Source organism: Oncorhynchus masou, chromosome 15 (assembly GCF_036934945.1).
Source record: "Oncorhynchus masou masou isolate Uvic2021 chromosome 15, UVic_Omas_1.1, whole genome shotgun sequence".
Lineage (NCBI taxonomy): Eukaryota > Metazoa > Chordata > Actinopteri > Salmoniformes > Salmonidae > Oncorhynchus > Oncorhynchus masou.
In genome coordinates this window covers 2,710,096-2,724,853 of record NC_088226.1, presented here as the reverse complement: position 1 = coordinate 2,724,853, position 14,758 = coordinate 2,710,096, and the positions used below count along the sequence as shown (strand labels likewise).

At 48.8% G+C, this 14,758-nt stretch overlaps 1 protein-coding gene across 1 annotated transcript; it reads right to left on the bottom strand.

Annotated features, from left to right (window-relative positions):
- Window positions 1–14,668, bottom strand: LOC135555317 (histone-lysine N-methyltransferase SETD1A-like). The gene is given in 24 exon segments (XM_064987655.1): window positions 1–2,210; window positions 2,500–2,637; window positions 2,817–2,936; window positions 3,493–3,603; window positions 4,014–4,195; window positions 4,609–4,954; window positions 5,362–6,308; window positions 6,311–6,673; window positions 6,777–6,832; window positions 6,979–7,177; window positions 7,300–7,336; window positions 7,643–7,803; window positions 7,899–7,980; window positions 8,216–8,389; window positions 9,311–9,771; window positions 9,774–10,254; window positions 10,391–11,211; window positions 11,214–12,097; window positions 12,272–12,528; window positions 12,695–12,819; window positions 13,014–13,284; window positions 13,394–13,492; window positions 13,596–13,740; window positions 14,623–14,668. Coding segments are annotated over 23 exon segments (6,627 nt in total). The 5' UTR covers window positions 13,734–13,740; window positions 14,623–14,668; the 3' UTR covers window positions 1–2,036.
- Between the last annotated feature and the right edge of the window lie 90 nt (window positions 14,669–14,758).

Here is a 14,758-nt window from a genome sequence, read left to right as displayed (position 1 = left end):
TTTCACTTTTTAAAAAATATTTTAATGCACCATTAAAAAGAGTCCAACGCATTAATACAAGAGAAATATTGCAAATAATATTAAAATCAAATTAAAAGGAAAAACAAAAAAGAACAATGGAAGGTATGTACAGTTTTCCTTATGGGAAGTAGGAAAGGAACAACGTATTTACAGACTGGAACCAGTGTGTTTCTACGAGAAACAAACACTTCTACAATATGTACATTTGTCTGAAATTTTTTCCATCTTTTTATTTTTAAAGTTAGAGGGTTGGTTTTTACTGAAAAGCGCCTGTTGCAACAAGAAATATAGATAACTTTTCTGCTGTGGAAGGAACAGAACACCGAGGGGCCTTGACATTTAAAACATCTACATCAAAGATTAAAACTTGGGACAGCGACTGCTTGAGTGGAGAGAGCAACTCAAGCTAGAAACTAGATTTACCAGATCTGATCTACACATAAGTTCGCCCTTTAAAACCATTCAGAACACACACTAAATGACAAAGTCCAACATACACAGACCTCAACACTTGTATTGGGGTCAATGGGTTATGTTCGGGCTCCCGAGTGGCGCAGCGGTCTAAGGCACTGCATCTCAGTGCAAGAAGCGTCACCACAGTCACTGGTTTGATTATTGGCTGTATCACATCTGGCCGTGATTGGGAGTCCCATAGGGTGGCGCACAATTGGCCCAGCGTCGTACGGGTAGGCCATCATTGTGAATAAGAATTTGTTCTTTACTGACTTGCCTACTTAAATAAAGGTTACATTTAAATTAAAAACATTTTTTGAACAGATTTGTCTGTAATGGTTTGCCAAATAAGGGAGATTTCATAGAAAGTGTTCCTGACAGTGTGCCTTGACCATGTCATACAAAAAAGCGCAGACAACCTGACATTTGCAGCTTGTTCAATAGCACAAAACTACTAATTGACAGTGAGAGCACATTCACACAACAGGAATAAAAACTTACTCGCATCCGTAAGAATACATTCTCTTAAAACACATACACACACAGATACACATGGGCCAGGTCCTTTCTCTGCTTCCTAACGTGAGGAGGGACAACATCACAATGGGGAAAGGGGAACGTAAAAGGAACAAACAAAGCATTCCAAATTGAGATAAACCTGCAGACTAAAACTCAGCAGCCATCTTAAGCTTTAAAGATAAACTGATGTGACGCCATAGACTATTTGATCCACAAAAGATTTGTTCTTATGTAGCATGGTGAAAAACAAATATTTAAGTCAATGGTCTCTCCTCCAAACAAACTGGTGAGGGGAGAGTCACGCACCCACCTACAGCTCACACAACTAAATCAGAACAAGAATAGTAATAAGAATATGCAATACTATAAAATGACAAAGCTCAAACAATCTTCATTTTTGGAAATCTTGCATAACTGAAGTCCCAATGGATTAGAGTGTGTAACTAACACTGCGAACGAACGCCTTTAAAACCCTGAATATGTTTGTAAATCCTGTGCGTCTATGTGCGGATTGGTGTGTGGGCAGAGGGTTTGGGTTAGCGGGAGCTTCCGGTCCACTCCATATCTGTGCGGAGGCAGACAAGACACACAACACCAGTTCTGATAGGTTACGGTTGCATTCTCTATTCCAAGGAAGGGCTGTCCACCCTTGAACGAACGGGAACAGGTGGTCCTAAGTTATGAAATCCTGCTACAGCGGAGACTAATGCTGCATTTCAGGGGTTTGGGGTACAGGAGAGGGGGCCCGATTATTAATCACACCGCTGGGAAGGAGAGTCTCACAGCCCCTAAGATAATAAACCATAACCCCAGGTAAATTAAAGCGTATGAACAGTGCAAACGTTGCATGTCTCTCTCTCTGTTTTCTGGATATGGTACAGACAACTGTTTGACAGTCTGGAGGAGCAGGTGGGCTTTGGGGTCTGGAGGGGGGCTGTTGGTGGTGGGTGTGGCTTTGTTCTTGGTTATAGTCAAGGGTTGTGGTGCGGGGACAGGAGGGACTGAAACGGGGTACTGCCACACCTGTGTGAGAGTGGTCTATCTTAGTTGAGCGTCCCACGGCAGTTCTCTGTTCCACACAGACAGGGAATCTTATTTTCCTCTAGAGGGAACTTGTAGTCATAGGTAATCTCTTCATTCATGCCAATGGCCTGCTTGGAGTAGATCACAATCTTCTTCTGGGATTCTATGGTGATCACCTTTGCATAGCAGTTAGGCTGGGGAAGGAAGAGGACAGAGACCAGTTATGGGTAATTCAAAGAAAACAAAACAACTTAATTAAGAGGATCTTACCAGTCAATGTTACTGTGAACATTGTGTGTGTGTGTGTGTGTGTGTGTGTGTGTGTGTGTGTGTGTGTGTGTGTGTGTGTGTGTGTGTGTGTGTGTATCAGAGTCACTAAATATCTATGATGGAAATGTGTGTATTTCTATTTAGTCTTCACGTTGCTTCACTCCATTGTTATATCCTGTATTTTTTTGCTTGTGCAGGTATAGGCTGACTCACAGTGCAGCAGTGGTTGATGAAGCGTGCCAGGTTGCCTAACTTGGTAGCATCAATGATGGTGTCGTGGTCCACTCTGAACAGGTAGCTGCTCCCAATGCCCTGCTGGGCATAACGCTTCTCTCTGTTGTCAGCCACCATCTGGCAAAGAAACGGGTCAAACAGTCAAACAATGATGCCTGCTGAACACCCAGGAAAGACAAACACGAATGTTTGCCATGTGTCTATTGCTAATGCTATGACACCACACTATGGATGAAGTACAGACTACAATATGGCCCCAGACACATACAGTCCTCAAGCAGTACAATGACCAGTACCTGTCTAATATTCTGGCCCACATACTCAATGACCATCTCATCAGCAGCAATGGGCTCCATGGTGAACAGACCCCATTCATGGATCCTACTGCGGCCAAATCGAAGCTTCTTCTTACGGAACTGAGGAAGGAAGCAAGAGTTAGTGCCATAGTGGTGCAATAATAATTTAGTTACTCTAGTCCAAGGTTTCACAAACTCAGTCCTGCCCCCCAGCACAACACAACTGGGCGGCAGGGTAGCCTAGTGGTTAGAGCGTTGGACTAGTAACCGGAAGGTTGCAAGTTCAAACCCCCGAGCTGACAAGTTACAAATCTGTCGTTCTGCCCCTGAACAGGCTGTTAACCCACTGTTCCTAGGCCATCATTGAAAATATGAATTTGTTCTTAACTGACTTGCCTAGTTAAATAAATGTAAAATAAATAAATAAAAACTGATTAAAATAACCAACTCATTGCACTAGCAGCCTTTGCTCTAGATTTCACCATAGTCCTGGATCAAAGTCTCATTTTCAACACACTGGCATGGGTTTAAAGGGTCAAGGTCTTCATTACACAGTAACAAAAGTGAGTTCTCAGAATGAAACCCATGGGAAATAACATGGTGGTTGAGGAGCAGAGGTAACACAGCAGTTGCATAATATCAGTGGTACACACAGTTTCAGGCTGCTGTTGTGTACCTTGAGCTGATTGAGTTTGAGAAGGTCAGAGTCCATGACTGCAGGGATGCCTATGGCACTGAGGAGGCGGCGCTGCTCCGACCGTCTCTCTGACAGCAGCCGGTTTGAGCCCTGAGGGGGAGGACAGAAGGAGAGTTACATTGGGCCAGTGACACACACATGGTGACACACACCGTCACATGGTCTTGAGGTAAATACTACTGAGTCAGAGGCACTTTGCCCTAAACGCCCAATATCGTGTTAAGTGAGTTCATTTTCATTGCCTCGAGCAAACGCAGCAAAGCTGTTGAATACATCTGCATGACAAACTCTGTGGGACTTCCTACACCATTGTGAAGAATATGCTAAAATAAGAAATACACTACTTGTTCACCAACTTCCCTGTATTCAATGACCAAAGGTCATCAATCTTATTGGAACAAAACCTGTGACCACAGAGCCGATGACAGGCAACAACATGACACCATTGTATGAAAAGCCAGAGACTATATATAGTATAAAAAGTAGAGAGGTGTGCGTACCGAGGCGTCGTAGTCGGCAGCCTCCAGTAGGGCCTGCTCAGGCAGTTCCAGATCCAGGTAGACATCCTTCTCCTTCCTGCTGATGGCGTAGTAGCCCTCGCTCCTGGCACAGCCTGTCACGTGCTCCCGCAGCTGCCCATCTGCACTCTTCTTCTTACGCCGCGGGTTGGGGATGTTGGTAAGTGCAGGCCATACGTTAAGGCCAACAACAGTTACTGATGAACACACACCAGTCCATCTAAATACACATGCATCATTACACATCATTTCATCTACTTCCACCACAGGAGATTGGTGGCACCTTAATTGGGGAGGATGGGCTTGTGGTAATGGCTGGAGTGGATTAAGTGGAATGGTATCAAATACATCAATCACATGGTTTCCAGGTGATTGATGCCATTCTATTTGCACCACTCCAGCCATTATTAGCCGTACTCCCCTCAGAAGCCTCCACTGACTTCCACATACCGGTACATTACTTAGAAACACAGCATAACTGTTCTTAAGAGGCATCAACACTTGGAATATCCTAAACCACAAGCAGGGCTTCTAACCCTCGTTCCAAACCCCCTGCCCTGCCAGTAGTAAAGGATATCAGTGTGGTGGACCCAGTGTGTGTCGTTGAGCCAGTCGGTGCTGTGGTCATCCTGCAGCAGCTTCTCGTAGGTCGTCTTCAGCAGCGTCATGTCCTCCATGTCTAGACCAGAGTTCCAGATGTCGTACAGGATGGTCATCTGCTCAAACTCGCTGCGCTGGTCAAACGTGAGGGGCTCCGGGGCAGGGATGGGCTTGGGCCAACGCTGCGACGAAGTCAACCCGGCCTCCTGGAGGAAGAGGCGCTCGCTCTTCCTCACATCGTCCCACTCTTCCTCATCCTCCGTGTTAGACAGCTCACCCGGCTCCAGCTGCTCCACGTCCACATCCTCCTCCAGGTCCACCTCCTGACAGGAACCGGGGACAGAAAGAGTGAGAGTGGGAGAGGGACAGGAACAAGGAAAGTTGGAGATGTCAACTCAGGAACTAAAATTAGCCTGTAACAGGTTCTTAAACACTGGTCAATACAGGCCATAGGATGGGACTTTCTAGATTAGACTGTAATTTACTAGTAATTTGTTTGACATTATTAATATATATTTACATGACAATTTGGCCATGTAACTGTCAAGCTGTGAAACTTTATGCAATTGAGGAAAGAACTTGCTTTGCATGTCATTTTAAGATGACAAAGTTACAGTAAATGTAAGTTGTGGGTGAGCAATACCCTATCTTTACATGTTGTTGACACACCATGCTCAACACTTCTTAGTTGTGACACTTGACTCATGCACAAACCCACAAAACCTCACACCTCTAGTTTCCTCTTCTGTTTCTTGGTCTGATGTTCCTTCTGCTTTTTCGTTTGCTGCAACACCAGATTTTCCTTATCTTTCCTCCTCCTCTTCTTGTTCTTCTCTTTCCCCATCTCCTCCAGTTCGCTGCCCCTCACCGCCATTCCCTTCTTCTTGGCTGATGGGGTGAGAGATGTCATCACAGAGTCCTTGGCCATGTCTCCATCCTCACACAGAAGCCCCATGCCAGACAGGTACTCAGCCTGGTGTCTGTCCCTCGAGGGCAGGGGTTCCCCTATGACCTCCTCAGGAGCTTCCAGCACCCCAGAGATGGCGTGATGGTTGAAGTCTGCAGGGAGGAGCACCCCAGGCTCCTGTTTGGAGACACTCCTCTTTTGGGCATGGATGAGGTGGAAGGGGGCTTTGGAATAGTTGTGTTCCTGCAGGGCAGACAGGCCCTGTGGGTCCATAACCAGGGGGAGGGCTTTGGGAGAGAGGAGCATCTCCTCCTCCATCTTCTGCTCCTCTGCCTCGTCTGACGTCTCCGTCTCTTCTGAGTCTCCAGCGTCTGGCTCCAGCTTCAGGGCCACATCAGCCAGGACAGACAGATCGGCCATAGGCTCCGAGCCTAGCTGTAGCAGGCTGGATGCTCCCAGCTGTTCACCGAGTCTCAGCAGTCCCTCCTCCTCCTCCTCCTCTCTGAGGGTGTGGAAGGAGGGGGGAGGGGTGGGGGTCGACAGGCTGACAGTCCTGGGGCGTCCCCTGCCCCGGCCCTTTGTGACAGGGGGCGGGGCCTCCTCAAAGGCCATCTTGACCATGGAGGCGTGGTCCAGAGGGAGGTTCTGCACGGTGCGACACACCCACACTGGAGCGGGGGATTTGGGGGAGGCCCCCCGTTTGTTGGGGGACTTGGTGGGGGTGATTGGGGGGGACACCAGAGGGACAGGGCTATTTTTTGAGTCTTCGGGCGTACAGGCAAGGGAACAGTGAGAACAGGGGAGGGAGAGAGGGCATTGCCTTCGCCTGGTTTGGAGGCAAAGGGGAGGAGTGAGAGAGTCTTGGAGGGGGTGGTTCCAGGTGTGGAGGCGATGAAAATGGAGTCTGGAAGGTGAGATTTCATGTGGGACAAGAGAGGAGAGGCAGTGGAGGGAGGTGGGGACAAGGGGACAGTTGGAAGGTGGGGTTTGTAGTCGCTCTCCCCGGTAGAGAACGAGACGGTCTTCCTTCGCTTCTTGAGAGGAGGCACAATGACAATTGGGGAGGAGGGGCGGGGGGCTGGAGGACGAGCGTTTGAGCTGAGTGTTGATGAATCCTTCTTGCTGGCAGCAATTTCTGAGATATGGGCACATATTTGAATTATGAATCAGGTGAAAAACAACATTGGCACTTGCCATGGAAATAAACACCCATAACAGAGAAACTAAATGTGACTAACCAGCTTTGATCTCGGCGCTGAGCGGTGCCTTTGGAACAGCAGCTGCAGACTTTTCTCTGGAGTGCACAAGTGGAATGGTCAGTTACACATTGAGCAAGAAATCAAGCTTCAATAAAGACACTTCCATAGGAAATATATAGAAAACATTTTGGATACGTATATACAGGTATATTCAAAAACAGGAACACAGTTCAAAACGTACCGGTCATCCCCCTTCTCTGTGTCCAGAGCTGTGCTGTCCATCGTAGACTCATCCATGGTGTCCAGTCCACTGCCGGCCTGCTCTCCTTCCTCCTCATCCTCGTCTTCAGAGGAAGAGGAGGATGATGATGTTGAGGAGGAAGAACTCTCTGTGGATGAGGAGAGGCTCTCATCATCGCTGTCCGCACTCAAGGCCTCATCTGAAGAAGTGAGATGAAGTGAGAGATGAAGTGAGAGATGATAAGATGGAAAAGGTATCTATCTACCTGTGACGGGGGCACATTGGCTTCAATAAGGATAACATGAATAATGCTAGATTTACCTTGAGACCCCTTGTCACTTCCGTCCTCCTCATCGTCCTACAGAGAGGAACAGAAGGACACCGTTTGATAATATACAACAGTGTCTCAGGTTCAATCCAAGTCAATGAAGCCAAAGTACAGCAGAGTATGAAGAGGCACAGTGAAATGCTGCCATCTAGCCAGCACTATGGGGAAATACAACAACACTGCCAGTATGCACTGCTTGCAGAAATCATCAACTGATTAGAAAAATCATGCATTATTGTCTCTGTAGCCATTTATTCAATTTGAGATCAGAAACTTTATAATGTGGAGAAACATTATTTTCATGCTAAATTATCCCTTGCACATGCAGACACACACCTTATCTGAAGAAGAACCGTCAGAAGTCTCTTCTCCTTCGCTGTCCAGGTCCCAAGGTTTACGACTTCTCGTCTTCTTCTTCCTCCGCCTGCTGTCCCTCTCAGCCCTGTGGCCCTCCCCATCTGCCATTCTTCCCTCTAGACCCTTGTCATGGTACGAGTCTGGGGGGAGGAGAGAGACGGTGAGCCAACATAGGAAACACAAAGATGGTCGGTGACAAATCCCCAAAGGAGGGGGTCATTGATGAAAAGCTCACCTTCGTCGTCATCCTCTGGCGGTGTCTTGGGTCTCTTCATCTCTCCTACCTCTGCTAGCTCCAGAGGTTCTTTCCTCTTCACCTGGACACAATACACACAGACAGTTAATAACATGATAAGTTATGATGGGAAAAAATCCCTAAGTGAATGGATGGATACATTGGAGTAATATCTATTCATGAACATGTATTAGTGTAATGTCTATACATGTACAGTACTAATCCATCTCCATTTCCCATGCTCAGTACAAACATGTCTGTACATCAGTAACGGACAATTCCAGAGTTCCAACTGTTGCCTCTGTGTACTTGTTTACCTTGAATGATGGTAGTCGTAGCGCCCCTCTCAGTGAGAAGCCTTCCATTCCTCCACTCTTGGCCCAGTCCACCAGAGACATGAGGGGCTCCCGGGGCTTGCTGCTGGCCTTGTTCTCCTCCTTCTTGTCCTCGTCCCTCACTGCAGCCACACCCCGAACCATGGTCTGGAACGGCTGGGGAGGGAGGATAGATGTGGATTTACAACAGTCAATGGGTATCACGGCAAATCAAATCATGGATTTAAAAAACAATAACAGGAAAACCATGTACGACTTGAAAAACGGAAATCAGAAACTAATTTAAATTGACCAGATGGGTATACTACAACGCTAGCTAGATCTAATCAGTTTTCTGAAGCTAGCCAGCTTCAGTTAGCTTCACATTCCAGCTCAGATTTCATCAGTAATACAACGGTGGATATTGCTTGTCTGCCTGTCGCTAACTCTAGCAGGCTTGGAACTGCGCGTGCATGTCGCACGTGGATAATCGAACAACAAACTTGTCGAGACAATACTGAAACATCAATCCATGGGCGAGTAAGTGACACATTTTAATTTGTCCCAAAATCAAATTGCAAGAAATGGTTATTTTGCAAATTCAGCAGGCTATGGTGTGAATGCCATCTTTGGTGTGCTTATCAATGCACAAACACCCTTTTCCCCACTCCTACAGATAGAAGTTTTATTGTGCGTCAAGTTTCAAATGCATTCTGTCATTACTAATTGTAATGTGATCAGTATTTTAACATTTATGTTTAACATACAAAAAAACATTTGATTAATAAAATGAGGGGGATGATGGAGGGAGGGAATCTTGATGAGAGGGAGGGAATCTGATTTATTTGGTCCTCAACTCATGGCAGACACTTCATTCAGGATAAATGGAGTTAGCCCTGAGTTAGCCTGCAGGTTAGTTCTGAAGGATTCGTTGCCATAGAAATGTACCTGGCTGATGGGTGAGTCACTTTCATGGTACCAGTTATCCCGAGTTGAACTCAAGGGTTGACCAAAGTTACCTCACTAACTCCTCAAACCAGGTATGTAGCATAGGCCATTTTTTCTGTGCTTTCTGAACATGTTGTTCCACTCTCTTACCTTGGCTTTGGTCTCCTTGCGCTCCCACCACTCGTCAAAGGTTCCAAAGGCGATGTTCTCCACCATCTTGCGGTTGAGGTCCCTCTGCATGATGCTCTTCATCTCCTGGATGAGGGTGGCCAGCACCAGCTGCACTGTGGCCTCGTGGGGGTTCTCTGTTAGCAGGGGCATTTGGGGGTCACCCTCCGCCCCGTACTGGGCCTCTCCCCCCACAGGAGGCATTGTCCCATAGGGCGGAGGGGTGGGGTACGCGTAGTGTTCGGGTAAGACATGCGGGGCCCAGCCCGTGTGTGGAGGGGGGATGGCGTGGTGGTGGGGCATCTGAGAGGGGCCAGGGTAGGCATAGGGCATGTGGGGGGGCATGTAGTGCTGATCCTGCTCATAGCCACCCCCTTCTTGGTCCATGTAGGGGTGGTGGGGGTGTGGGGGAGGGGGCATGGAGTGGTAGTAGTCTGAAGGGGGGCGTCGCCGGGGGCAGCGGTGCCATTAGAGGAGGACATCCTCAGCTGGTGCAGCCGACTCAGCATCTGGGTCTGCATCTGGAAGGACATGGGGGCTCCGCCACTGTACTGGTTCATCAGCTCCATACTGCTGGCATAGTCATACATGTGTGGAGGCATGTGAGGAGGGTACTCAGGGTGCAGCTCCATGTGGCCCAGCGGTGGGGGGATGCAGGGGGGTGGAGGGGGCTGCAGGGAAAAGCCCGGGGGAGGGAGGTGAGGGGGGTAAGAGGGGATGGGTGGAGCAGGCATGGACGTGCCAAAGTGCTGTGTGGGGTCAGAGGGGGAGGCAGAGGGGTCTGTCTGGGAGGGCAGGGGGGCCTGGGATGAAGATGGAGAAGAGACGGAGGAAGGAGTTGCGTGGTGGGTGGTCACTGCTGTAATGGTGTGTTCTTCATCCTCGTCAGAGATCTCCATGTCTTCCCCAGAGGAATGAGGGGATGACTGCAGAAAGGAAAGCAAGAATTCACAATTTCCCCACACTCTTGCATCAACTGACAATCCCTGCTAACAATACACCAATGTTTCCATACAATCTGATTCCTACAATATTTCCATTAACAGAGTAAGATGTTCTTACCTGACTCTTTCCGTTGTAGGGGGGTGTCTGTGCCCCTTGTCTGGTCCTTGGATCAATAGGCTCAGGTTGGGCTGTCTCCTCCTGCAGAGGTCCTGTTCCATGGAGACTAGTATGGTCATCTGTGGTGGGGATGCGGGGAGAGAAGGTGGAGGAGGAGGGGGTAGCTTGTGCTACCACAGTGGGACTCTTCTTCCCCTCTCCCCCCGTTCTCTGCTTCCTCCCTCTACGGCCGTCTCTATCCCTCTCTCCTTTCCTCCTCTGCTGGCCTCCACCATCTCCTCCTTGTCTCCTCCGCCTGTCTTTCTCCCCAACCTGCTCCCTTTGCTTATTGCTCCTGCCCTCGCCTGCTGCTCCTCCCTTCCCTGCTCCTCCCTCTCCTGCCACCTTCTCTCTCTGCCTTTCTTCCTTTCTGTCCTCTTCCTCATCTTCATCGGAGGGCAGGAAGGAGAACTTAGCTTTCTGCTCTTTCAGTAGCATCTCAATACGAGAGTCTAAGCTGCTGCTGTGGTAGACAAATGGCAGGCTCTCATTGGTGGAATCTGGTTCAGGGGAGGAGGAGTCTCGCTGGGGGGGTGGGGAGAGGGAAGTGGAGGAGGGGAGATGGTGTGGGAGGGAGGTGGAGGAGGGTGAAGTGGAGGAGGAAGCAATGGAGGAGTGGGGTGGAGAAGAGGGAGGGGTGGAGGGATGCTGAGGGGGAGGTGGGGTGGTGGGCCGGCGTTTGGGCTTGGTCCACGTCTCCTCTCTGACTGGGCTCTCCTGGCCAAAGTCAAGGGCGCTGAGCGTCTCTGCTACAGCCGCCGCTATCACAGAGGCAGGGGGAGGGGAGGTGGTGGAGGGGGCGGCAGAGGGGTGTGGTGGGATCGGGGGTCCTTGTCAGACACAGAAACCCTCTCCCCAGAACCAGCACCACTAGGCTGGGCACGATACACTGAGGAGGGCTCTAGGCGGGAGGAGACAGAGGGGTTGTGGGGAGGGGGTTGGTCGTTGGAGGAGGAGTAGGAGGGGTAGGCAGATGGAGGCGGGGACAGACTGTTGGAGGAGGAGCGGTGGGAGTTGGAGTTGAATCTGGGGTCGGAGCTGTTTGAGTAGTCGCTGTCTCTGTCCCTCTCCCTGCTGTCTCGGTCGTGGCTGCTCCGTCGCCGGCTGCTGCTACTACTACTGCTGTGATTGTGCGAGTGGTGGTTACGGTGTCTGCCGTGTTCTCTGGAGCCCAGGCTGTCCCGTCTGTAGCCCCTCTCCCTCTCTGAGTGATGCGAGTGGTGGGAATACTTGGAGGAAGAGTTGGCCTCCTGGTAAGATGACCTTCTAGAGCCAGTCCCACCGGCACCGTACCGCCCTCCTGAGTCCCTGTCCCGCTCTCTGTCCCTCTCTCTGTCCCGGTCTGCCAGAGGGGGCTGCTCGTACTGGGGTGCAGGAGGTGGGGGAGGCATTGCAGGGTGGTGTGCCATGTGCTGTCCAGCCCCTCCAGCGTTTGGGTATGTGGGGTAGAGCGGTGGCTCGTTAGGACGGAAAGGACCGGTAGGGGGGTATGTGGGGCGACACCTTTGGTAGGGGTCTTGAGGAGGTGCATGGGGGTCTTCCGAGTACCGGGGAGCTTTGTATGCCCCGACTGAGGAGGAGACAGTAGAGGAGGAGCAGGAGGAGGAGGGAAGCATGTCCTGGGGAGGGTAGACACTGGTCAATGGACCAGCACTGTATCCAACTTGTCTAAGAAACAAAAGGAGAAAGAGGGTTCATAGAGGGTATATAACACAAGTTACCACATTGACTATTACTATCCTAATAAAGAGAAATGTGTATACCTTTTTGGAATGACAAACACATTTTTGGATAAATTAACAACTGAGCTATTATGCAGGGTGTTTGTTCCCCAATACTGACCTGGCAACAGCGTAGCCTGAGTCCTGTGAGACAGAGCGAGGGGTGTAGGGCGTTCCTCCTCCCTGTGAGGAAGCGGAGGAGCCTGGGGTGTAGGGCCCCCCCATGGAGGAGGGGGTCGTATCTAGACGTTGCTCACTGAAGCATGTGTCCACAGAGCAGGGGGTGGTGCTCCCAGGGGTGAGAGCCGGCACCCCTGCAGCCAAGCCCGCAGCCAGGCCAGCTATCTCAGAGGACAGTCTCCGCCTGATATCTGACGACTGCACAGACAGACAGGAACAGGAAGATGGGAGAATTAAACAGAGAAAGTAAAAAACATTACACAGTAGAAAATTATGAAAGCCTCTCAAGAATGATGGACCATAAAGGTAAATCCTCCATGAAAATGTCAGTAGGATGGTTGTGATGAGCACTTGGTGAGTGTACCGTGTCTGGTTGTGTTGGCGCTGGGGGCTGGAACCGCTCTGTCAGGGCCTTGCCTCCTGTGGGCACAGTCTGGGGCGTGTAGGAGCCACTCACTATCAGGTCATAATACTTCTGCCTCTGCTGGCCTGCAGATATACACAAACATACCCATAAGACAAGGATGTAGCTAATATCTTCACAAAATTCTAATGTGACAACAATTGTCTCCATAAAACACCTCTATACCTCAATAGTAATTGCAATAGAAGTTATTTTTATACAAAATAGATGTATATATCAAATCAAACCACAGATATTAAGCAATGAATGCATGTCATACCTTTGATGTCCAGCTGAGCATGAATGATGTTACCCATGACGGAGGTGTTGTGCAGCTGTTTGACCGTGTCCTTCGCCCCCCTGGTGCTGGTGAAGAGAACGCGGGCCAGGCCCAGGTGCTTACGGGTCTTGGGGTGAAACAATATCTCCATCTCCTCCACCTCTCCAAACTTTGCGCACATCTCAGCCAGGAAGGGTTCCTTGATGTTGTCATTAAGGCGAGCAAAGGTCACCTCCTTGAGGGGAATGGGGCCCACGTAGAACTCATCCAGCTTTGGGAACAAAATAAGGAAATTAGAGATAGCATGCTACAGTGCAGCTTTTAGAGAGTGAGGCTGGTGTGAGTGTATGATGAGTCAGCAAGTTAGATAGGGTTCTAACTTTGAACTTGGGCACTGGCAGGGCCATCTCTGTGTGCCTGGACCAGATTCTACGAGGTCGAGGGTCCCGCAAATCTCCCACTGGGGGGAACCCAGAGTCCTGGAGAGATAACAAGTAAAAGTCAAAGGCTCATGTTACAATTCAGGACATGTACAACAACCCTACTCCAAAATAAAAACAGTTATGTAAAAACAATACCAACCGGCACACTGAAATGCACCCCATCGTATCGGTATATTTTGTTGTTAACCCTCCGGATGGCTGGGTCTTGGACGAGCTTATAGCTCTTCCATTGCAAACTGAGAGCTCGTTGTGTATCCGGCTCACTGTCTGGATCCATGCTATAACTGGAAGAGTGAAGTGGGAGATGCAACTGAATTAAGTGTTTTGTCACTAACGTTAACATCATTTTGTATCCTCATAACAGGCACAAGCACACATGATGCTAGCTACATACTCGTATTTGGTTAAATAAACCATGTTTTAAAAAACCTTCTTTGATAAAACAGCTCACATTAATGTTGCGTCAAACGTCAGTTCTTGTCATGGTAACCTACCTCTGGCATACTGTAAACTCGCTCCAGCCTGGTGCTGCTGTCAAAACAATGACAACGTCACACGCTAGCTAGCTGTGTTTTGATAGGATTCCACTATTTTCAATCCGATAGTTATGATTTAGATACTAAGGTAGCTTATTGTAACGTTCGTTATATACTTCGGATCACATTGACTAACTAGCTATATCTAAACTAGATTAGCATGTGTAGCTAGCGTTAGCTGCTACCATACTCAGTTTCATTTAACAAGTTAACTTGTTACCTAGCTAGCTATTCAAATCCCAACTAGCTAGTTAAGTTTCATAAATTTGAAAGTGGTTATTCAAAATGTTATTTATGTACAACGATGCAAAGATCGACCTAAGTTAGCTTGCTCAACGTCATTCACTCGCCTAACCGAACCTGCCTCTTTCAAACCGATTGCCCGTTTCATCCGAAACTACCAACCCGCCGCTCAAGTGAAGCTAGGCCCAGGACGAATGGGGAAAAACACTGAGTACCAAACTGAAAAGATAACTCCGTTTTTGCCAGTGGGCACAATAGCTCAGTTATAACAGTGTCGATACGTTCCCGGTGCGGTGTAGTTACAATACAAAGCGTAATATTTTACGAAATATTTATTTATGTCCTAAAACAAAATAATGTTAAACGAGCGGCCATCGCGAAACAAACCTGAAAGCCTCGCCTGCACTCCATCAGTCTCTGCGAATACATTTCGTCATTCGAAGTCAGCACTTTCCTCACAATCCATCCAGATCCACGAAAATAAAGGGAACAGTCAACTCAGTCAAAATACAAACGTCACCGA